The sequence below is a fragment of the Marmota flaviventris genome, chromosome 13, assembly GCF_047511675.1.
Source record: "Marmota flaviventris isolate mMarFla1 chromosome 13, mMarFla1.hap1, whole genome shotgun sequence".
Classification (NCBI taxonomy): Eukaryota; Metazoa; Chordata; class Mammalia; order Rodentia; family Sciuridae; genus Marmota; species Marmota flaviventris.
The window spans coordinates 87,265,732-87,290,047 of NC_092510.1; the positions used below are offsets into that span (position 1 = coordinate 87,265,732).

The 24,316-nt window shown below is 40.5% G+C and overlaps 1 protein-coding gene across 3 annotated transcripts in view; it reads right to left on the minus strand.

Annotated features, from left to right (window-relative positions):
* Astn2 (astrotactin 2) overlaps window positions 1-24,316 on the minus strand; it is an 839,030-nt gene that overhangs the window by 282,060 nt on the left and 532,654 nt on the right. For all 3 annotated transcript variants that reach the window (XM_071600871.1, XM_071600870.1, XM_071600869.1), the window contains one exon: window positions 15,803-15,991. In XM_071600871.1, coding sequence (XP_071456972.1) covers window positions 15,803-15,991 — 189 coding nt within the window. The remainder of the gene's footprint in view (window positions 1-15,802; window positions 15,992-24,316) is intronic.

Here is a 24,316-nt window from a genome sequence, read left to right on the forward strand (position 1 = left end):
AGTGCTGGGCCCATAGATATCTGCTTAATAAATAGCAATTATTACCAGTACTAACATCATTAATATTATTAGGCAGTACTGAATTGTTCACTAAGACCAATTGGTGGTCTGTTACACATGCAGCATCCTGTGTTATCAGTTAACTTTAACCTAGGCATGTTTTCTTCACATTTTGCTTTCCTTTCCTTTCCTGACCCATGGACCCCTCAGCCTAACACACTGATACAAATGGAGCAGAGAGTGTCATCAGCCAAGTAAAGGAAATGAGCGGGGGAGGGGGATACTTGAGGGTAGGTCTGGAGCTGCACTTCCTAGGATCTAATGTTGGCTCCACCATTTCTAAATGAATGCCATTGAGAAAAGTATTTAACCTCTCAGCACTTCAATGTCATCATATTTTAGAAATAACTGTGTATGCTGTATGCATGGGAGAGTAACCAGGGCCTTTGACCAAGTCATAGGTTGTATAGATGAGAACCCGGGGATTCACTGCACTATTATCGACTTTTATAAATGATTGAAAATCTCCACCATCAAGTTCATATTTTAACATGTTCAAAAACAAATTTTCATTTCTTCTCCTCTTTGTTGTGCCTATTCTTCATGTAGTCTTTCCTGACTCCAACAATGACACATCCATCTGTCCCATGATTCAAGTCCAAATTGGGGAGCCACTATTGCCTTCCTGCCTCCTCCTCCTCATCAGTAAACTTGCCCTACCTTCAGACTACCCCCCAGAATCTTCCCACCCATCAGCATGGTAACTCCTGCCAGCATGTTTCAAACCACCAATGTTGCACCTGGGTCATGGCAAAGCCTGGGGATTACTTCGATTCAGTCCCAGCCTTTTAAGACATAAGTCAGATCACAATCCCCTTTCACCTAAGCAACACACTGGCTTCTCTCTCACTTTTTACTCAGAGAAAAATCCACAAATGATATAAATGGAGCAGAAAGTGTCACCAACTGAATGATGTAAATGGGGGAAGGAATGAATAGTTGAAGAGAGGTTTGGAGCTGGACTGCCTAGGTTCCAATCCTGGTTCTACCATTTATAAGACAAATTACACTGAGGAAAGTATTTAACCTCTTAGACTTTGATGCCATCGTCTGTTAAAAATAATTATGCATGGGGGGGTTAATAGTGTCTTTGACCAAGCTGCAGGTTGTAAGGAGGAATAGGTTTAGACTGGTGAAGCCTCACCACTACCGTATTTATGTGATTCATAGGACCTATGCAAACTGCCCATGTTCTCCACCTCAATACCTACTGCCTCTTCATCTATAACCTTTTCTCCTATTTGCTCCCTCTTTTAATACATTCTATCCACTTGGGCTTCTTTTTTCATGGAACATGCCCAAAACGTCTGTACTTGCTGTGCCCTCTGCCTGGAAGCTGTTCTCCAGATACCTGCATGACTCACTGCCTCACTTGTTAAGATCTTTGTAGGAAAGTCACCTTATCAAAGGAGTATTCCGTGTCCAGCCTGTATAACTCAGAGTCCCCGGTACAGTCCCCTAAACTTAATCGAATCTTCTCCTTAGGTTTCATCCACCTGATAGAGTATAGACTTACTTGTTCATTATCACCACACTAGACTATAACTCTTAAAGACAGGGTTTAAATCATTGTATTCCAAGTTCCCTAAAACAGTGAGGAGCTTATAATAGGTACTCACAAATTATTTTGACTGAAGACACACTAGTACCTGGTGCAGGGAAGTACTGAATATGTGTTGTTGCTAATTGTTACTCTTTTTATTACTACTGCTACTTTTATTGGGATAGGTTCCCAACAATTCAGTTGTCTCACAGTGCTATGTAATCACCCTTATTTTCTGTATATGGAGACAGAAACGGAGAAAGGTAAAATCACCCCTGTGATCCAAACAGCCCAAGAGTTGGCATCACTTTCCTAAAAAGCACAGGCCTTTCTGCCTCCTGGGAAGCCCTTTTATTCCACAGCAGGTGGTGTTCATCCGTGGGATCCTGCACCCCTGTATCTGAATGATGTCTGTAAACTTATTGTTTGTGGAAAGAGCTATCACTAAGTGGGGGAAAATTTAAGAAACAATATAGTTTAGGTACTATTTGTGAAAGAAACAGGAGCAATATTTAATCTCATTTGCTTGTATTTACATAAAGAAACAATGGAAAGACCCCCAAGAAAGTAATAAAAGTGGGGATGGACAGAGAGGGACATACAGAAACAGAAATAAGTAGCACTCCTCATTGGATGTCTTTGTTATGGTTTTTAGTTTTGAATTTAATGCCTGTAAAAAATATCACTTAAAAATAAGCCTACCAAACTGTCACAGCCAAGAAGAGCCCATGGAGACAGACTGCTGAGTACATGGTGGGGACCAGGTTGGTCTCAAGCCCCAAGACAACTTGGACAACTTAACTAAACTCCAGACAGCCTTCTTCCAGACTCTGAGTCCCGGAGGAATTCCCTTTTCTTAGAGCACTTACTTTAGAAATTTATAATTGTAAATTCTCTCTCTGCCCCTTTAACATGTAAACCTTTTAAAAATCTTCTGGCCAGTTTTACAACCCAGGACTATCTTTCTCAAGGACTTGGGCCATCTTCAAAATGTAATCATGCAGGCTCTGTGGAGGGTGGGACCCAACTTGTGTGGGTGCCAGTTAGGAAGCACAGCTGGCCTAAATATGCAAGGACAGGAGTAACTTCCTGGGGCGGGGGGGGGGGGGGGGGGGGGGGGGGGGGGGGGGACGGGGGGGGGGGAGGGAGCAGGAAATGGCACCTACAGCTCAGCCTCCACTCCCACCCTCCAGTGCTCTTCCACGTGTTCACCTAAGTGCTTAAAGCCCCCTGCACTTTGTTCCAATAGAACAGAGTTCAGACCTGTCTGCCGGATTGTAGTAGCTTTGAATAAGACTTCCTTACCCATTTAACCTGGTCCAATGTAACTCTTGCTTTCAAAATTACTTGCTGATTCACAAAAGGGATGTTAGGTGAAAAGTTAGAAAATCTGAATTGAGTATGGATTTTGGTTAACAATAAAGAATGAAAATTTGTTCATTAATGGGTATAAATATACCATATTAATATACCAGGAAAAATTGGGTGCAGAGTATATGGGAAATCACACAGGACTAACTTTATGGTTTTGAAAAACCAGCCTCTACCTCAGAGCAAAGCCTGTCCAAGGAAGGGACATCACCTTTGTCCTTGGAAAGACCCACAGAGCACTCCTAGGCACATTCCCACCCTGCTAAGTTGTTTATCTACAAATAACAGGAGAGATCTGCTGCGCCAGGTGTCCCTGACTCAGTCAGGCTAGGTGGGGATCCATAGCAACCCCCTAGCAGCCACCAATCAGCATGAGACAGGGAAATACCTGGGATGCCAGATGACCCTCCCAGTAGTTTATGGTGGTTGATAACATGTTGGGAAACCATGTAGTTCAGCACGAACTTAAACCAATCAGTTCAAATGAATCCCCCTCTTGTAGTAACCAATCACCCCTACCCAACTTGTTCCCGCCAGTGAATGTGCTAATCATGTTTTAGAGTTGTTATTTGATTTTCCCGCAGTGTGTGATGGTTTGCTAAGAGATGCTATGATGTATGTGGGGGTCCCTGCCTTCTCCAAAGAATGTATAAAACTGCTGCAAACCCTGGGCTCAGGGCCTCTCAGCATCACCAGTTGCTGTGTGCTCACAGAGGACCGAGCTAGCTCACAATAAACACCTCTTTGCTGCTAACATGGATCTTGGGTCTCTGGTGGTCTTTTGGGGGTCCCGAATTCGAGCATAACAGTTTATCTATAAATCTGGGACTATTTAAAATAAATAGGATTATTTTAAAAACAATCCTATCTGAACTTGGAGGACATGATGCTAAATGGAATAAGCCAGACACAGGAAGATGGATATTCATGATCTCATACATGGACTCTAAAAGGTCCAATTTCTAGTTGACAGTAGGATGCTGGTTACCAGAAGTAGGGGGTGGGGTTGGGGGTTGGGCACTGAGGAGATATTGGTCAAAGGCACAAAGTCTCAGGAAGGAAGAATTGCACAGATTGGTGACCACAGTTAATCATAATGTATTATTTGGTATATTTCAAAATTGCTTTAATAAAGGACTTTTTAATGTTCTCAACACAGTAAAATGGAATGTAAGGGGATAGATATGCTAATTAGCCTAATTGAACCACTTTATATATATAATAACATCACATTGTATCCCATAAATACAATTATTATTTGTCATCACAATAAAATTATATATATGTATAATTATATATACACACATATACACGTGTGTCTACACATACACACTCCTATGAAGCCAGAATTAAAAGAGGCAGTCAGTATAGATAGATAAATCAAGTGAGTCCCAGATGTTGGAGAGGAGTTGAAATGCTAATGCTTTTAGAGCCCTTCCTCCACCCTAATCAAGATAACCTGTCCCAGCTCCAATGGTTGCTAAGGTAACCTATCCCAGGGATGGTACCTACAGAGAGTTGTTAATTATGCCTCCCTCCAGCCCAGATCACTCCAACTTGTCCCCTCCAGCCCATCTGCTTCCAACCTTTTGGCCATCCCACTGAGCATCTGTGGAGGGTCTAGTCACTTACTCAGGAAGGAGAGAGATAAGGGAAAGAGAACAGGAGACGAAAGAAGCCTAGGACATATTAAAAAGGCAAAACACCCTCACTTCTTGGGATTCTAGGATACCAGCTCTGACCCCCTTCTCCCTCCCTATATATTTGCCTCAGTGTGCTTCCCTAATGTTATACCTCAACATGTGAGGCACAGAACTCATCATGGATAACTGGTAACCAGCAGTATCACTATCTGGGTGGGGTATGGCAAAGCCATTCATTGTGATGCAGGGGCCATCCAAATGTCAGAAAGGCCCAGGTAAGCCAGGCTCTGGCACTAGCTCTGTGACTACAGGCAAGTCTTCAGACCTCATTTGAGTCTGAGTTTTCTCATCTGTAAAACAACACTTGTAAATCTCCTTACATCATGCATTCTTAGTAGTGAGAAATTGTTCCTTGGTGGGCAAAACCATCTTAGACATTGCAAAGGCTCATGTTCCTTAAAACCTTAAGCCTGCCCAACACAGTTATATCCCATGGTGTTTCACTTCTCTCATTAGGGGAGAATTCAAACTGAATTTAACTTTTCTCCATAGGAGTGAGGTGATATCCAAACACAAAGTTAAACAAGGACTCAGATAACACCAACAAGTAGCATACATATTTTTTCCCCCTTCACACCAGTGGTAGACTCTGAGTTTTGTTCAGCTTGATCCCCAGAACCTGGCAAAGAATAAGCATTTGATGAATATTTATGGGTTGGATCACAAGCCTGAGGAAGAAATTAATTGCAATTTAGTTGCATTTTAAGCTATGTTTCCACCTCCTTTGCAAACCCAGATATAAAGTGAGCAAATGGCCTCTGGGCTCATATGTTGCTAGTGTATGGTCCTCATGGACTACTGAAAAAATTGGGAATTAATAGAAACTTAGGGGGGGTATTCTTTGAAGCAACTTTGGTTCTCTGAACTAGGGCATAACAAGGAAGACAGATTCCTTCCTTGAGTTTCCTTCGTCCTACTCTAGAAAGCATGTAAAAGAAACTGAAGAAGATTCAAGGTTGCAGGGACCACTTGGGAAAACGGAAAGATGGTCGGATGCTTCAGTGTCACAAGGTATGCACTTAATTAACCAGCCCTGGGCTACCCAAAAGCCTGCAGCTTGGGCTCTGGCTTGTGCCTGTAATTAACTGTCCACTCAGATTCCACTGACAGTCATATGTGACATAAAGATAAATGCTCATTTTGGACTCTTAAAAGCCACCTTTGAGGTGTTCCACTAGATTATCATTCATAGTAATTATTCAGTGGTGATGTTACATAAAACCCCAGCCACTGCCCTTGGAGTTTTCTGTATTAATTTACATCCAATAAACTGTGATCATATCTTTCATTGGAATTGTCACTAAGTACATTTCTATTCAGGGCATCTCCCTGAGATGGAAATATTTCCCTAAAAATTAATTTTCTTCATACACATGCATAGGCTTATTAATGTGAGTTCAGAATAGACTTTTTCATTTCTCTGGAAGGAATTCAAAGAAAGGAATGCTGTTGAATTTGCATCTCACACAACCTCAAATGTGATAGAGTGCACACTACAACAGGGTATTTCTGGATATGTCATACCTTCCAGATCCTTGGATTTGTGTTAGGAAAATGTCACTAACCTTTGCACATGTCTTCACAAAGCATCTTAACCTGACTTTTCTCATTACCTCCTCTTGATATTCTCCTGAAAGGCAGGTACTGTTATGTTACCTGATTTAATGGTGAGTAGACCAAGGCTCAGGAAGCTTAGACTGTACAATCTTAGAGCTAGTAATGGTCTTCTTACTTTGGTGCTTACATAGCCCTTCCTGAAAGTCCACCCGCCATTCCATCATGGTTGGCTTAGCTCTACAACACCACCCTCCCACTCTCTCTCCTTCTCTTTCTTTTTTTAATGCTGGGGATTGCATTCAAGGCCTTCTGTGTGCTAAGTACACCTTCTACCCTTCAGTTACAACCCCAGTCCCCAGCCTCCTCTTGACCCACTTGAGGTTCTTGTCTGTAGACCCTCTGCTAAAACTCTCCTGGAAAACTCTTCCACATAGCTAATTTCCTGATCTTCCAGGTCTCAATCCACACTTCTTCCAGGAACTCTCCCCTGCTGCTCCTTTGTTCTGAGGTAGGATGAAGTGCCTCTACTATCTTCCCGCAGGCTGGGTGCTTTCTTCCATCTTGACCCATAGAAGATACAAAGTGAGTTTACTCAGTAAGTGGTTCATCTGCATAACAACAGAGCCATTGACTGCCATCAAGGCGTTTGCATCCCCTGTGCTTAGTGGCTCAGTCCTTAACAGTTCCCTGTGCTTAGTGGCTCAGTCCTTAACAGTTATCAACACAAAGTTAACCAACAAAAGGGAAGAGTGGTAAAGCTACACCTATAACCTCTGACCTCAAGTGCATTCTGCACTTCTAGTAATTAATGCAACAATAATCAATGACTTCCAAGGTGAGATTTGTTCTTAGAGGAAGTTACCAATGTTGCCTTAGCTTGATGTAAATATAGTAAAATTTCAGTGGTGTGGACTCCATTAATTAAGGAGGCATGTTATTTGGTCAGGAGGTGGGCTGGCCTGTACCCTTGGAGTATTTATTTATAAAAGAGATTGCTAAGCACGTTATTGTATTAGCAGTGTAAACAGGATCTTGGGGGGGAAATGGCAGAAGATACTTAAGAGAACAAACTGCCTGGAGTCACTTTAGAAGCACCCATTATGAACAAACAATCACTATGCTAATTACAATTGCTCTGCTAATTACAATTACTGTGCTAATTACAATCTATCCTTATCTGTTCCCAGGTTCCCTATGGACTTTTCCTTCAGAGCACTTAGACCAGCCTGAGTTACAGCCTGCTTTCAACATAATGAAATTGCACTTCTTTAAAAATTGTCTTCGCTTCAGATGTCTCAATGACTTGGGTAGGCATCCCCCCTCCTAGGAAAAAGGACAGCGTCAGGCATTCTGAAGCCAGAAATTTTAAAACAAAACCGAAAGGGGGAGGGGCTGGGAAGAGATGTGAAATGGACCTTGTTAACTTCTGTTGTCTTAGCACCTTTTGTGGGCTAGACAGGCATCTTGAAGTTAGTTGGAGAACCCTGAAAATGTGTTATGTAAAATTTGTTTTTCCTCGTGAAATGACCACATTGGGTATATTTAGATATGCAAACGTTAAGAATGAAACTTAGAATTAAGCCAGCTATTTTTCCTTCTTCTCTCACTATAAATAGAGGGAAAGATTAGAGAGGCCTTGTTTAAAAGTAGATTGCAATTCCCTGGTCTCCCCCACATATATACGCTCAAAATAAAAGGCGTCTTATGCTAGATTTTAATTTTACTACTTTTTTTTTTCTGTCCCCAGTTAAACTAATGGATTGATGGTTCTAAGATTTTGATACCAGTGTTTAAGAATAATAGTTTCACTCCAGTCAATGTTCCCTCCCAATGGACTTTTCAGGAGTTTATGTCTTCTGCCTTTGACCTGAAACAGACTACAACCCAGCTCCCCATTGGTAAGTAGCTTTCTTACCAATCATGGCTGAAATCCCAGAATGGGCATGTAGACAGTGTTCAGACTACAGAGTGGTTCAGAGGGCAGGCCTTGAATCCTGGCTCCATTATTTACAGACTATGTAACTTCAGATGCCACACCTCACCTCTCTGAGCTTGTTTCCTCATATAAAAAATAGACTAGTGGGAAGAGGGAGGGGAATAAAAGGGAAAGTACTGGAGAATTAGATGGTTCAAGTTACATTATGTGCATGTCTAATATGGTAGAATGAATCCCACTATTATGTATAATTATAATCCACCAATAAAATTTTTAAAAAATATAATAGTGATATGGAGCACCAGTGTAATTCTAAGCACCAAAAAAAAAAAAAAAAAGTATGATGGTATATCTGCTCTGTCTACACACATATCACAGGAAAAAGATCTGCCTCTGCCCCTCAAAGATAGGCTTTAAAAAAACCCAGAAAATATAATTTTATAATGTCAACTATGCATAAGGGCATCAGAACACTGGCCAGAGGAGTTGATAAGAGGATAGTGGGAAAGGGAAATCAGGAAAGGTAGGAGGTGAGCAAGACGATATGAAGCCTGGTGCACAGAGGTTCATCTTCATTCTGTCTGGATGAACTTTCTTTCCTATTGGTCAGTGTTATCTCTATGCCAATCATTAAATATTTTTAATATCACCCTGAGATGAGAGAGTCCCATACTACCAGAAGCTCTGGATCTGGGCACGGGCTGATTATCAGATTACATACAGTAGACATGACTACCACCAACCTAGCAATTTGTATGTCACTGAAGACCACTCAGACAGAAACGAATGGCCCTGTAAAACATAGGTGATGTAACACAGTAGAGAGATTGTTTTCCCTAATGCTGGGTTGAGCACCTTAGTGGGGAAGGAAACCCTGAAATCACATTCCCAGCTGAACTGTCTGCCTATAGACCCACAAAGCATGAGAACTGGTGCCTTCTGCTTCAAACATGGCAGTTTCACTAAAACCCTGTTCACAAAAACGTCTGTTGTTTGGAGAATGTTGAGAGGATGACCCTGGCTCCAGGCCAGAGATGAGTTTTTGAGGAATGCAATAAAAATGTCTTCATCTACTGGGTGTCTTCTGGAAATGGGGGTGAGGGGGAACAATGCAGCTGAAGGAGAGGAAATAATGTTTATTGATGACCTAATGTAATTCTTGCTCATTAGTCTGTCAAATTTTTACCATAATCCTTTCAGGATATATTGAAGTAAAATCCCAATTCAGAGTTGAAGATCTTATAATTCCAACAGTATAGAAGGATTTTAGGCCATGGCAATCTCCAGGTAGATGATTCTGTAAGAACTGGTTCCTATTCTCAGCTGGGACACAGCATAGAATGGTAGATGTGGTCATAAAAAGCTAACAGGTTCTAAATCCCACATCTGCCATTTTCTACAATACCATTCAAGGAAGAACATAAAGATGATTCTTCAGTTATCCCAGATATCCAAATACTAGAAGGACCAGGACTCTGCTAATTCTGTAAGAGGCAAGTGTTATAATCAACTCATTAACGCTTTCATGTCAAGTCATTGAGGCCTTGGAAATTGTTCTGAAGGCACAAACTAATTCACTGATTTCTTTTTGTAAAGCCAAGTTGTTGCTGGCTACTTCATAATAAGTGTTGGAAAGATCATATGAGAAAACACCTAAACTATGTGGTATAAGTGGTTTAGGACATGACATAATACACACACACACACACACACACACACACACACATGCAGGCATGGTTCAAGAGGGAAAAGGGGAGTCAGGACAAAAGGGAGAAAGGAAGATGCAGAATAGCATGTACCATCAACCATCTCTCAGGAAAGCACCAGAAAACCAAGGACCAGACAGCTTTGGAGACACTTAATCGGATCTCAGTCTCCTGAGATGGGGAACAAGTGCCACTAATGAAGACCAGCTTTCCTTGAATTCCTAAGGAGAGTCCTTCTGTCTTACCAAGCATGGGTTGTGGGTGCATAATCCTGAAATTCCACATCTTATCCAAAATTGTCCTCTTATACTATATAATGATAACCAGACTAGATTGGAAAGTTCCTTTCTAGTAAACCTTGCAGGAACTCCTCATATTGTTTGGAGGTTAATCTTGAGGCCTGTGAGCAATTGTCTGCTGCCAGCAGGACTGTCTTATTTTGATGAAGCTTTTGCAAAAGGTACCATTGTAATTTGCAAAGTCCCCATTCTTAAGCAATCTCTCCTCACTGCTGTTCCTGAGGCTCTGAACTCAATAATATTTCTTTATGGATGTTTATCTAAATCTAGGCAATCTATAACTTAGGTTGATCTTTCGTCTTTATAAAAATGAAGTGGGATGGATAAAGACAGAAAAGGGAAGAAATAAAAAACAAACAAACAAACACCAAATATCACTAAGCTTTGAGGAGCTTATCTCACTCCAACAGTCCACTGATTCCCACACTGATCAAGAGCTAAGGAAAGGGGATTCTGATAGTGGGTCATTGTGACCAGTACTGTGCCCTGAAAGGGATTAGACACAGAAAGCCCGACATCATTTACTGGGTTTAGGGACAATTCAGACATGAGATCATTGACTCCTCACATTTTCCTAGAACTTGACATTTTAGCAAAGGCTTTTACATCCATGCATGTCCATTTGACCCTCATTCCTAGTCTTCTGAGCACCATCTAGTCTCTTAAAACATTCTGCATTGCCTCTCTGAGAATAAGTGTATTTTGACTTTTTTCTTTTTGATGAACTCTTTGTCCTTCTTTCTCTCTCACTTTAGATCTCTTCAACTAGTTCATCTTTCATAGTGTCTCTACTCCTCCACCGGTTGCCATCTGCCTCCTTATGTCTTTCAAAGCTCTCTTCCTTGTTTTAAACTTTTCTCTGGGCTTGCTCTTCCTTCCTGTCACTCAGATTCTTCTTTAGTATCTCCCATCTTTTGTTTCTCTACCCTGCCTCTGCTTTGTCTCTCTGACTGCTTCTCTGGACACTCCTTCCCTGGGTCTATCTTTTTGCCTCTTTGTGTGCATCAGGCTTAGTGTTCGCACATGGTGCGTGACCAGGGGTCCTAAACATCTCCACATGGGCATTGCTGTCAACACCCTGCAACCTGAAGAGGCGGCCTCCCATGGTTGGCTTTTGCCTAGGACTGCTCCTTAGATATAACATTGGCATGCTCCTATAGCACCTGGATTCTATCTCTGTACTAAAATCAGGCATGCAACATGTGGCTGTCCTGGCCAGAAGCTAATATGGGATATAAAGAAGTTACAGACATTAGGGAATTGGGAATAAGGGGAGTTCTGATCTGGGAGTCAGGAACTCTTAACTTTCAGCCGCAGAGAAGTCCTAAATCACTGTGAGCATGGGGCAAATAATGTATTTCTAGACTTCAGTTTCTCCTTCTACGCATCAAAGAGACAGGATTAAACTAATTGATCTTTAAGCATTTGTCTAGTTCAGAATTTTAAATTTAATTTTTTTTTTTATAAAGCAGAAGTCCAGATTGCTTTTTCAGGGCATTTTGAGAGAGGAAATGAAAATACAGTCTTCTTTTGATATCAATAATTGTTAGGTGTGGTCATCTGGAGAAGGTCGGGGTGGGGGGTGGGATGGGGGACAAAGCTGAGCTGTAGCTGTCACATGGAGACTCTGTAGCTGGTAGTGATTTGGAAATTCCAGGCCAGGCGGTTGTCAGGAAATGAGGCATATGGCAGGCCGGCTGGTGGCTGTGCCTGTTGGCTACTCTCGAGGGCTGGACCGGAGATTGCTTAGAAGAGGAAGGAAAGGAAGGAGGCGGTGGTGAGAAATGACAATTGCCTTTGATGCTGAAAAACTTGCAGGCCTTCTGGAATGTGGAGGACACTGAAGCTCCAGCCTCTCTCTCTGGGGCTCTGGAAGGGAAACTTGAAAGAAATCAATACAGACTCACTCAATGTGGCTTGCCTTCCCACAGTGAGAAGTCAGGTGACTTAGTAAGTGGATCCAAGAGGTGACATGGTCTGGGGATGAAAATCATTGCAAAGGAAGCTTAACTGAGGCCAAGGATGAGAAATCTTGAATGGAATGGGTAATTCCAACATAGTGGTAGTTTAAGAAGTTCCCCAAATCTTGAGGCTATCATCAGAAGAGAAATGCCTGCTCTCTTCACTATTTTCCCCTCCATGAGCAGATCAGGGCAGACCCAGGTCCAGCTACTGAGGCAGCCCAAAGTTTAACAGTTGGGAACAATGAGCAGAGTGCTTAAAGCAGAATGAGGACCCTGATGGAGCTAAATTCCACCCGAGCCTGGCTAGGCACAATCAGGCCAGCCTTTAGGTTCCATGATCTTTAGTACCGACCAGTCTGTTGGTAGTGGGAAGAGAAGCATTCTGGGAAATCAGAAGCCCTTAGACAATAGATCAGTCCAACAATGACTTGCTTTGTGACCGAGGTCCTCCCCCATATGTAAAATGAGAGTCAAAGATTCTATGAAGTTCTTTCAAGATTTGGCAACTTAATACCCATGTGAGACTTCCCCTTGAAGCATGCTAATCTTCACAAAATAGAACAGGAACTAGTACATTTGATCATTTATCACCTGGCAGTCATTCTGATAGTTGCTGTGAGAAATCAAATTACATCAACATGCAATGCACTTAACACAGTAGCTGGCATCTAATACAGTACCCCATTTAAAAAACGGGGCATTGGATAATGCTTTCCATGCAAGGGACTGCGATTTGAAGCAAAGTTTATCTGAAGGCCCATTTTCCTGACTCCCCTCCTGTTTACCCATATGCTTAGGCCTTTGAGAACTCCTTCCAGGGTAGGAAAATGCCCTTATAGCTCTCTCCCAAGAGACACTGTTCTTTACTCTCACTGCAAACTCCAATTCACATGCCATGTCCTCAGAGAGACTCTCTGTTCTTCCTCCTAATTCCTTTCAAAAGACTTCACATGGTAACTCTTGAGAAACCATGGGCATTCCTTAGAACACTGCTTCACAAATTAAATTTCACTACTATTTTTCAATTGTGCATGTCATCTTTCATGCTTGTCAATTCCTTTTCAAAGGGAAGGGATAATTTATTTGCTCTTTCTTTTGGATTCCAAACAACATTTTCTATCCATCATGATGCTCAAGGCAGAGTTTCACAGACTATTAAAATTATAGAAAACTGGCAGTGTAGAATCTCAGCATTGTGTACAATTCATCCAGACTATCCTTAAATTTCTTCCAAGCTTTTTCAAAAAAGTTTCCCCCAACCTTGGTTTGAGCATATGCATACTAGAAAGAAACTTTCTTGGAAATTGGAGGATCCAACTCTGCCAATCAATTGCTGTGTGGCTGCCAGTCACTTCTGTCACCCTTGAGTTCTCTCTCAGCCTTTCCCTTCTCTTGCAACCACTCACTGGACCTCACATTGATCTCTTCAAATCCCCTTTCTCTCCAATATTGTTTCTGTCATCCTATTTGATTAAAGTCACCAATGTGCTCTCACAATTTCCACAACAGACATCCAAATTGACCCCCCATTTCCACTTTCTACCATGCAATCTGTTTCCAAACTGCCACCACGAGGTTGAAAAATGCAACTCAGGCACCCTACTCCCTTCTTTAGTGAGTTAAGAGTTCTCTGACAGGTGTTAGAATAGATTTGGCTCAGGAGACACATATGCTCCGCCCCTATTTGGGCTCCAGCCCACCATTCATCTTACTTCCCTGCTCAACACAACTTGACTCTAATCTCCTGTAACCATCAAGTCTTTCCCTTCTTAGAATATTTGTCTCTGGTTGATACTTTCTCCAATGTTAACTGCCTCTCACCTTCCAGGTATTAGCTAACAGATTCTTCATCTGAACTGTAGACTCCAAAGCCTACTCTTGCCATCTAATCCAACAGTGGCATTCTCAACACTCAGCTGAAATTAAATTAGATCCCATTGTTAATGGCTTCCCTGAAGCCCTGTATCTTTACCTTATTAAGCAAATTAAATATATATACAAGATCCCTCTGTCAACTGTTCCTAAGTGCCAGGGGGTTCGAGGCCATTTACATCTAATTTTCCATTGTATCCTCAATTACCATCATGGCACCTGGGACATCGTAGGTGCTCAGAGAGCCTGAGATGACCACAGAATGAACACTTTTAGGGAATTCATAGTTTGATTCTCATTCTCTACAATGAGAGATGAGGGGGTATACTGAATTCAAAGGTAAAAGCAAGGCTTTAGAGTCAGCCTTACATCTGAATGGATGACTTACATCACTGGATGGTGACAGTGGGAAAGTCACTCAGTCTCTCTGGCATTGACATTCCATTGTGACATGGAGATCCTAGTTGCCCAATAAAGATGCTAAAGTGCATTATCCTGCCTCTCTCATTTCTGAGAAGGGAGTCTTGGGAAATTACCTTAAATTTCTGATTCTCATCTGTGGTCAGGGGATGATAATAGTCTCTGTCTCACAGGACCAGTGTGAGAATGACGCAAGTTAGTAGATGATGGAAAAGGCTGGAATGCCCCAGGAATGTGCTGAATTAATTTGATTTGTCATCATCATCATCACCATCACCATCATCATTATCATCAATAGTAGCAATAGTGAAAAGCTTAAAATAGAGTAATTCTTAATAGCTGATAACCACATTACCACTCCTAGTGCAATGATACACTAATAATAATATGATAAGGAGGGAGACAGTGATGACCATAGTAGTGATTTGTTACTAGTTCTGCTTTTTAAAAAAATATGATTTCAAATGATTAGGAGGATATAGCTTGATAATAATACCCTATTCCTTAATCATGGAAAACTGTCTAAACATACAGTTTTTGGTTTTAGAAATCCATCATATTACACGTATTCTACCATCTTGCGGCTCTTCAGATTTTGAGGCATGGATAAATTCCATGAATGGCTCTGGTTTCTTTAGCTGTCCAAGGAGGCCTTTCACCATTAACCTCCCTGTCCAATCTTCTCATAGCCTGTCAACAAGCCATCACTTGATTCCTCTCATTTGATGAGCGCGCCTTTTGAGTTTTTAATTTCCCATGCACCACTATGTTATTAATGGGGAAAAAGGTCTGTGACATGTTCCTGGGGAAAAAAGCAATTTCTAAACAGCTTAACTGAGATTTGAGGTGTGTGCGAGCATGTATAAACAGACAAATAGGGAGAAAGGGAGGGGGGAGAGAGAGAAAGAGAGAAAGAAAGAGAGAAAGAGAGAGAGATGTTTGAAGAATGTTCAGGAAAATATTAATGATGGGTATTTCTAGGTGATGAAATTTTTATTTTTCTATTTCATTAAATGTCTTTATTTTTTAATTGCCTGAATAGCATCCATAGGATACTTTTAATAGACTGAAAGATTAATTAAATTTTTTAAAAAATCCATTAACTATACCTACAGGATGATTTAAAATTCAATTTCAAATATGTGGATAGAGCTAGAAAAATGGGAAGTGTAACAAGGAAGTGCTAGGTCCATGGAAAAGGAATCTCACAGAATGAATCTTGGTGCCTCTGAGAACTCCTTGGGTGGGTATCAGTGATCTTAGAGAGATGCTGGCCAGTACCACAAGTATCTGTTCCATCGGGCCCACACTTCCTCCCCCTGCCCAGCATCTGGGTCAATGACCAGCAATGTGCAAGTATCTGTCCCATACCTAAAGGTCATCTGGAAGACTTGGCCTTGGTTCACATGCTGGGTCCGGTTGTTGTAACCATGTAGCATCTCTCCAAAGAGGGTGTCGTTGAATTTGGAGTCAGGTTTGAGGCACTTGGGGCCCTCGCAGACATCTGAGAGCATTAGGCAGGATTTTCCATCGGGAGCCAGTTTGTACTCCTCCACACAACTGCATGATAAAACAGAGTCCAGAGTTAGCTCCGCATCCTGGATGTCCCCATTGGAGGTGACCTAAAACAAAGGCCTCCTTTGCTTGAAAAACAGGTCAGAGTTTAGGAATGGAGACAGCTCTTCTGGCTGAAATCTATCTAGGGCACAGGTGTCTGGAGAGAAGCATATTAATCCTGCAAATTGGTAAATTCAAGGAAAGTCATTTGTGACATTTTGGAGGCGCCAAGGGGGATACCAGCATGCACATCCATGCACAAAGCAAATTTAAAAGCGGTTTTCCATGAACACACAGACTTAAGAGAGCATGACAGACCAATTCACTGGGAATTATCAACTAGTTTCTCAAACAAGAATCTATTCCCAGTGTATCTGTCAACAAAGGTTGAATACTGTAGCAAAAACAAGGTTTTTATTGCTCTTGGAGTACAGAGGTGACCTGTCCAGGACTATGGACAGCACACACTGCAGTGGCCAAGGTTTCTGTTCAATTATCAATGCTAGCAGCCTTTGTTGGTCTCTTGTCACCTTCCTGATAGCACAGAAGGGCACTTGACATGCCTCTGAGGCTGAGATGGGTTCCTCTATGGACCAATCAGGCATCTGAATGAGATACAGAAATAAGATTTGCAAATTGGGAGTGTTTGCAATAGGTAAAGGATTTCTTAGAAAAGTATGGGGCACTAGGGTGGGGGTGGAGTCAAGGAAGGGCAAAGGTCTCAGCATCTGACAAATGAAACCAGAAATGTCTACATTTTCATGGTCTTGTGCTAGGCGCAGGGAACAGGACACATATAAATTAATAAGAGACAAAAGAATACGTAACACACTTGAAAAATCCCATATAAATGTCTACTTTGCTCCTTGTGACCTATGTGAATCCAAGAAGTCATTTAACTTCTTTGTTCCCCAGCTTCCTCATCCGTAATGTGTGATTGGACCTCCCATCTTACTTAATTCAATAGAATGCCATGAGGTCACAAGATTCACTGGTTATAAAAATATTACAATGTACTTAACAAAGTCATTACTATAGTGGAAGTAATAATGGTATTTCTAGTTATTGAGCAGTTCTATCCACTGGACAATGTGCATATTTATTTCTTAAGCATGAAGAAGAATAAAATTCCTACTATGCACACAATATGAGAACCCCAAAATGAAGAATTTATCACGCTGTGAGTGGCAAAGTTAGCATTCAAATTCAGACCTGCTTAGCAGCAAAGAATTTTTTTTTTACTCTTGTCTCCTTCAAATCCAGTGGTTTCTCTTTGCATAATATGACATGGTCAGATTTTTAAGTTTGAGTCTGTATGAAGCAGGCTCTCTCTTATTTGTCTTTTTTCAAAGGGTGGAATGAAGATCCATTTAATCTGACTGCAAAGAGATTCAGGAACTCATAGGACCAGGCAGAGGCTCTGTGAGGTGGTTTGGAAACAAAATGTAAGCAAGTTGCTGAGACCAGTGGCTGATTGATACAAGAGTCATAGAATCAAACTGGCGGCAGAAAAAAAGAAAGGTGGAACTGGGCGTGGACCTGTAATCTCAGTGACTCTGGAGGCTGAGGCAGGAGGACTGCAAGTTTGAAGTCAGCCACAGCACCTTAGCAAGACCCTGTCTCAAAATTAAAAATAAAAAGAACTGGAAATGTAGCTCAATGGTAAAATGTTCCTGGGTTAAACCCATAGTATTAAAAGGGGGAGGGGGAGGGAGAAAGAAAGAGACAAGCAGAGCTGAAAGCATGACCCAAAACCACTTTAGTGAAAAGCCAGGAACTTCTCATGCATGAAGCAAGCTGTCAGTCTTTTCCTTGGCTTCCTCCTATGCCCCTGTGTACTACACTGATGCCCTGATTGTCTTTCTAATGTCTGCAAGTTCTTGCTCAAAGTAGAAGAAAAAGCCTCTTGGAAGGCAGCCCTGTCCTCAAGCCTTGGTAAAGTCTATCCTTCCTTTTTGCTTCTGTAAATTCCTCTTACTACAGTTGCAGTGGAGATGAATTGAATGCATATGAAAATGTAGAACACATGTACGTGCTCTATCAAATCTAGCTCCCTATCTATCTTAGGAGGCCCTAAGATAGATAATAGGAAGATAAGATAATAGGAAGAAATCGTTTCCTGGGTAAAGTAGATAGAATTCTCTCCCTGTCTCTGTCTCTCTCTCCACATACCCATATACATGCATGCCTCTGCACATGTGAATAGATTATTGTTGTCAATGAGTAAACATTATCAAAGTCTATAGAATAAGATGTGGAAGTTCTTCACTTGTCACTTCACACATCCTGTCCCAGTGATCATCACTGTCATCTGTTATGTATTCTTCCAGGACTTTTTTTCCAATGCATTTAAATACACATCCACAGCATAGACATTTAATAATAAACCCATCAAGAGAATTGCACTATGCATTGCTATGAGACATGCAATGACAACTAAGGCAATTTTTTGGAGATTCTTTTTGTCAAGTCTCTAACATGTAAATCTGTTCTTTTAAAACGGCTATCTGGCACTGCACAGTATAAATGCAACATAATGTTTTTAACTAATTTTTATTGATGGGCACTTTGGCTGTTTATAGCTATTTGTTATTACAACAGTGCTATAATGAAAGTCTTTATACATATATCACTGTGCACATGTGTATGTTTCTATAAGACAGATTCTTACAAGAGGAATTGCTGGGTCAATGTTTTATGAATTTTAAAATTTTGATAGATCTACTAAATTGCCATCTGTGGAGGCTCACCCAGTTTACAAGCCCATCATTGATGAATGAGAGGTCCGATCTTGCCACATCATTCATATGGATATTGCCACTCTGGGATGGGAAAATTAACTCATATTTTGTTTGGACTTGCATTTCCCTGATTACTGGTGAAGTCCAGCATGTTTTTATGTTATGGTCATTTAGGTTTCTCCTTCTGCAGGCTGTCTGTTCATGTGCTTTGACCATTTACTACTATGATATCTGTCTTTTCTTATTGGTTTGCATATGCTCTGCATATTTTCTGATTAGTTATTCTTCACTCTCCAATATGTATTAGAATCTTCTTCTAGTCTGTGCTTGTATTTTAATCTTGCTTTTGATGGCTTATAACTTCTATATTCTAGTCCTTTATTGCTTCTGAATTTTATGCAATGTTTAGAAAGCTACAAGATGATAAAATATCTTTCTGTACATAATTCTAGCATTTTTATAATTTTTTGGTTTTGATTACTTAATATATATGGAATTTATTTTTGGGTGCTGTGAGAGTTGTTACTTTAACTGAACTATTTTTTAAATCAGGAAGACAATTACCTAAAAAGTTCATCTTTTTGCCAACTAATTTGAATGCGATTTTATCAGATTACTAAATCCCAATGTATAGCATGCATACGTGGCTGGGGATTTTCCTATTTCCTTACATATATATTCCTGAAATAATTCTCCATCTTTTAATTACTCTAGATTTATGACTTGTTTTGGATAGGATAAAGTAAATCCTCTCTCCCTCATGAATGCTGATTTTCTATTTCAAACTTTTTAGAGTGCTCTTCCTTATTTTCCCCTTCAAATGAATTTTAGAATTAGCTCACCAAAGGCCAGGGAAAACCCTCATGAAAATTTGGAAGGTGGTGGATTAATTTTAGGTGGTAATGTATTGAAGTTGGGGGAAAGTTTTAGTCTTCAGTTAAGAATCGTTCATATATATATATATATATATATATATATATATATATATATATATATATGATTGGAGAGTCAGTTCTGTGCTGGGCACTGTTGAGGGCTATGCCAGAGACACTTTCTTGCATTCATTGCACTGTTCCTCTCCCTGGGTACGCCCTGTAGACGAAGCTTTTCTTGCAATTGGCTGGAATTTTTAGCAATGGAACCAGTACTGATGAGACTTAGCCCTTCTACAACATCGTGCATTTTCCAGGCCCCTTTCTTCTCTTGCTCTGGTCTACTTGGAGATCATGTGTTTCAAAGGCATATTACAGGATGAAGGCAGGTGGCTTCCATCACAGCACACCTTGCACGAATAAGAAACTAACTTCTGTGTACATGTTTCTCTTTGGGGCAGGAGGTCTTCTCCTATTAGAGCCACAAAGCTTATCTCATCTTAACTATTACAGCTTCTTTATAAATTGAAGTCTTCTCATTCAGAAAAGAATTTATATCTCCATTTATCATTTTTAAAAAATTTTTTGAAGTTTTAGACTTTTTGTCAGAAAGGTATGGCACATGTCTTATTCATAAACATTTATGGGAGGTACTACACTCTAGAGGTTACAAGCATGTGTTTTGGATCCAGGTCAACAGAGTCTAAATCCTGATTCCATCACTTACAGGCTGTGTGTGACCTCAGACAGACTGCTTAGCTTCTCTGAACCTTGTTTGTTTATCTGTAAAGAAGTCCCACTTTAAAAACCATTGTGAGAATTAAAGGTGTCATGTTTGGAACATGGTGTGTCCCTGGAGAGTGAAAGCTTCTATTATTATACTTTATCACTTCAAGAATATGATCATATTTTCACTTATATTTTCTAGTTAGTGATTTGAGAAAAGTTATTGATTTATGTCAGTTGATTTGGAATCCTACCAATACAAATAAGTCATTACTTCTAATGTGTCTCCCCAAATTTTCTAGAAGGATGAACACATATTTTCTCAGTTTGGGTTTTAGGATTAGAGAATAAATTAGAAAGCTGTCATTTTGGGTTTTTTTCTCTAGCTCAGTTTACCTAAGTTAGAGGTTATTGGTTCCTAGATGATTTGACAGGACCTGCCTATCAATCTCCAGGCTTGATATCTTCTTCTCAGTTGTTGATACTTAGCTTTCTTGTCATTTATTTCCACTTTATTTGCCTACTTAGATTTTCTATATCATCATGACTCAAAATTGGCAATTTGTGTTTTCTAAGAACATAATATATTTCACCAAGACTTTCAAGTGTGTTGGCATAAAGTTGCACACAGCATTCTCATAAAATTTGTTTTATCTTCTGTGCTTCTATAGTTATGTCCCTAGCTCATTCCTGACGTGATTTTTAATCTCTCTTCTCTTCTTTCCCCTGTCTCTCTCTTTCTGCTTGAAGGAGTCTTTTTGTATTTCATTGATGGACTCCCTTTTTCCCCCCCTGTTCCAATTCAATTCCTTCTTCTGCTTTCTTTACATTGTTTCATAATTCTTTCTCTGGCTTTTTAATTCAAATGCATCATTTGTTTATTTTCAATCTTTCTTGCTTCTTACAAAAAGCTGTGGCCTGTCTGACGGCAGCTTTTCCTACATCCCACGAGTTCGACATGCAGCTTTCCTGCTCCTGTTTATTTCTAAAGCGGTTTTCAGCCTGACTTTTTTTTTCCCATACCCAAGTGGAACTTAGAAGGTAGTTATTAAAAAAAAATCCCAATAGATTTGTTCCCCCTTCATTGTTAATTCTTAATAAGAAAGTAGCATGTATGATTTCTACCTTTGTGAATTTATTGAGATTTCATGCCCCTTAAGGGAGAAACAATGTGTCAATTTTGGAGCTAATTTAATCTGAATTTAAATAGAGGTTGTCCCACCTACCAGCTATGTGACCTTGGCCAAATCTCCTTCTTTCCTAGGGCTCAGTATTATCATCTGTTAAATGAGGTAACTTAAATCCTCATTATACAGCAGATGTAAGAATTAGGGATAACTTAGGTAAAGAACAAAACTGTGTAAAGGCTGGGGATATAGCTCAGTCGGTAGAGTGCTTGCCTTGCATGCACAAGGCCTTGTGTTTGATCACCAGCACCACAAAAAAGGTAAAAAACAAACAAACAAACAAAAAAACTGTGTAGTGGCCAAGTAATGTACCAGCAATTGTGTAATTATTATTATTCATGCTATTATGAGTTATCTGATTATTAGCCCAGTTTTACTTTAGGGAGTATAAATTTTGTTTCCACTAGTTCTCAGATCCCAGTTTTTGGTTTCTCTCTAGACTTCATTTTTTTTTTTTTTTTTTTTTTGCTTCAAAGCAAAATTTTAGAACATAACTTGTTGTGTTTCCTTCATTGGAAAATAATACATCAGACAATGTACATTTATGCACACGGAATCATTATATGTATTGCATACATTTTAAAAAATGCATTACATACCCACACACATACTATATGCAATGCTCAGGCCCACATTTAATATTTCATGATCAAGTGGACATTTTAGGTATATGATGTGATTTGTTTCTTATTATAACCTCTAATAGATAGAATAATGTTCCCTAAGTGTTCATATCCTAATCCTCAAAAGACCCCAAAGACCCACATATTAAAGGCTTGGACTCCAGCCCATGGGTTGACTGGGAGGTGGCAGAGATAGGACCTAGTGGAAGGAAGTTAGGATATTTTGTCCTCTGTCCCTTTTGACCCCCCTTCTCTTCCATGAGGTGAGCAGCCTCCTCTGCCTCATAATCCCACATTCACATACAGGGTAGCCACAGGCCACGAGCAACAGGGACAAGGGACCATAAACTGAAACCTCTGAAATTATGAGAAAAAATAAACCTTTCTCCTTATAAGAGTATTTATCTCAGGCATTTTATTATGGAAACAAAAACAACAACAACAAAAATAACAGACACATCTGCAAATTTGTAGCAAAAGAGACTTTGCAAATGTGACGGACTAAAGAATTTTGAGACAAAAAGATTATCCTGGGTTATCTGTGTGGACCCAATATAACCCCCTGTGATCTTTATAAGAAAGAGACAAAAGGATCAAGGAATACAGGTAGTCTCTACCAGCTAAAAAAGGAAGCTGATTCTCCACTAAGGTCTCTAGCAGGAATGCAATCATGCAAAGCCTAGATTCTAGGAATTCTGGCCTTTAGAATTGTACAGAAATAAATTTGGGCTGTTTTGTGCCACTGAGTTTGTGGGGATGTCTGCAGAAAGGTTAGGACATGCACAGCTTTCTTAGGGAGCTGCTGCTCCCATTGCAGGATAAGGAAACAGGTTTGGAGAAGCAGAGTGATCGGTCATTATGGTGCTGGGAATGAAACTGAGAAGTTCAAATCTCTAAGTGTGTATGAGTGCATGTGAATGTGAATTGTGTGTGTGTGTGTGTGTGAGAGAGAGAGAGAGAGAGAGCGAGAGAGATCTTAACCTGGTCACACTGTAAGCTTGTGGTGATTTTCTTTTGCGTGGGGTGGAGAAGGATTATGGGTTAGCAGGAGAGGAAGGAGGGAGAGATAAAAGGCCTGGTGTGTGCGCAGTAAGACCCTTAGAGACAGAGTGGTAAAAACACAGGGACTCAGGAAGGCGAATGATCCTCTCTGAGTTTTGGAATATAAGCAATTCTCTCCCCCAAGCCACCTCGGGGCACAGGAAGATTTACGTGAAGGTCTGTTTAGTTGTTGGTTTCTGTTTTTGATTTTATTTTCATATGATGCCACATAATTATACAGCTCCTGCAGAACATTCTGTTGTCTGGGAGATTTTCTTACAGAGCGTAGGCTTACCGGAAACGAGCCAAAATCCACAAGAAATTATATTTATACATATGCCAAAATGCAAAACATAAAATAAGTACAAAGACAGAAACTGGGCACTTTAGCTGAAGGCAACAAATGTGTCACCCTGACACACCCCTCACATGATGAGTAACACTGGGACTGTGGAGACGGTGGCATCAAGCCTTGTTATGTGTCTACCCAGGAGCACTTTTTCCTTAATCCTCACAGCAGGACCTTCAGATGGTACTTCCATTCCAACATGGCCACGGAGGACCCTGAGGCCTGGGACTTCTAATCTTCTTGACTAAGGTCACATAGGACCTGGGAAAATCCAGGACGTGGACTTGGGCCTTCTTACTCCAAATCCACTGTTCTCTCCACTGCAACACAAATGACTTTCTCAAATCTGTTTTTCAAAGGAGGAAATTGGGACACATATACACACATACCAAAAAAAAAAAAAAAAAATGGCATTGTGTACAAACCCTCCGTGCAGACAGCATTTTTATTTATTTGCTTATTCATCCATTTCTCAATGGTCTGTGGAACCAATAAAATGATTTAATGAAATCCACAGACTAGAAAATATTTTTTAAAAATAAGGAAGGGAATCAAATCCTAAACAAAAATAAGAACAGAGAAAAGGTAAGGGTAAGAACAGCTCAAGGAGCTAGACAGACTTGAACGCAGGTGAGCGTCAGCCTGCATACCCATCATCAAGGTAAGAGAGGAGAAGGCTGCTCAGAGCTGACCCTGACACGTGACACCATGAGAAATCTCACCTGGGGTCATCAGGGCCAGGACCAGCAGCTGACGCTCTCGATGGCATTAACCCCACTAACCAATGCC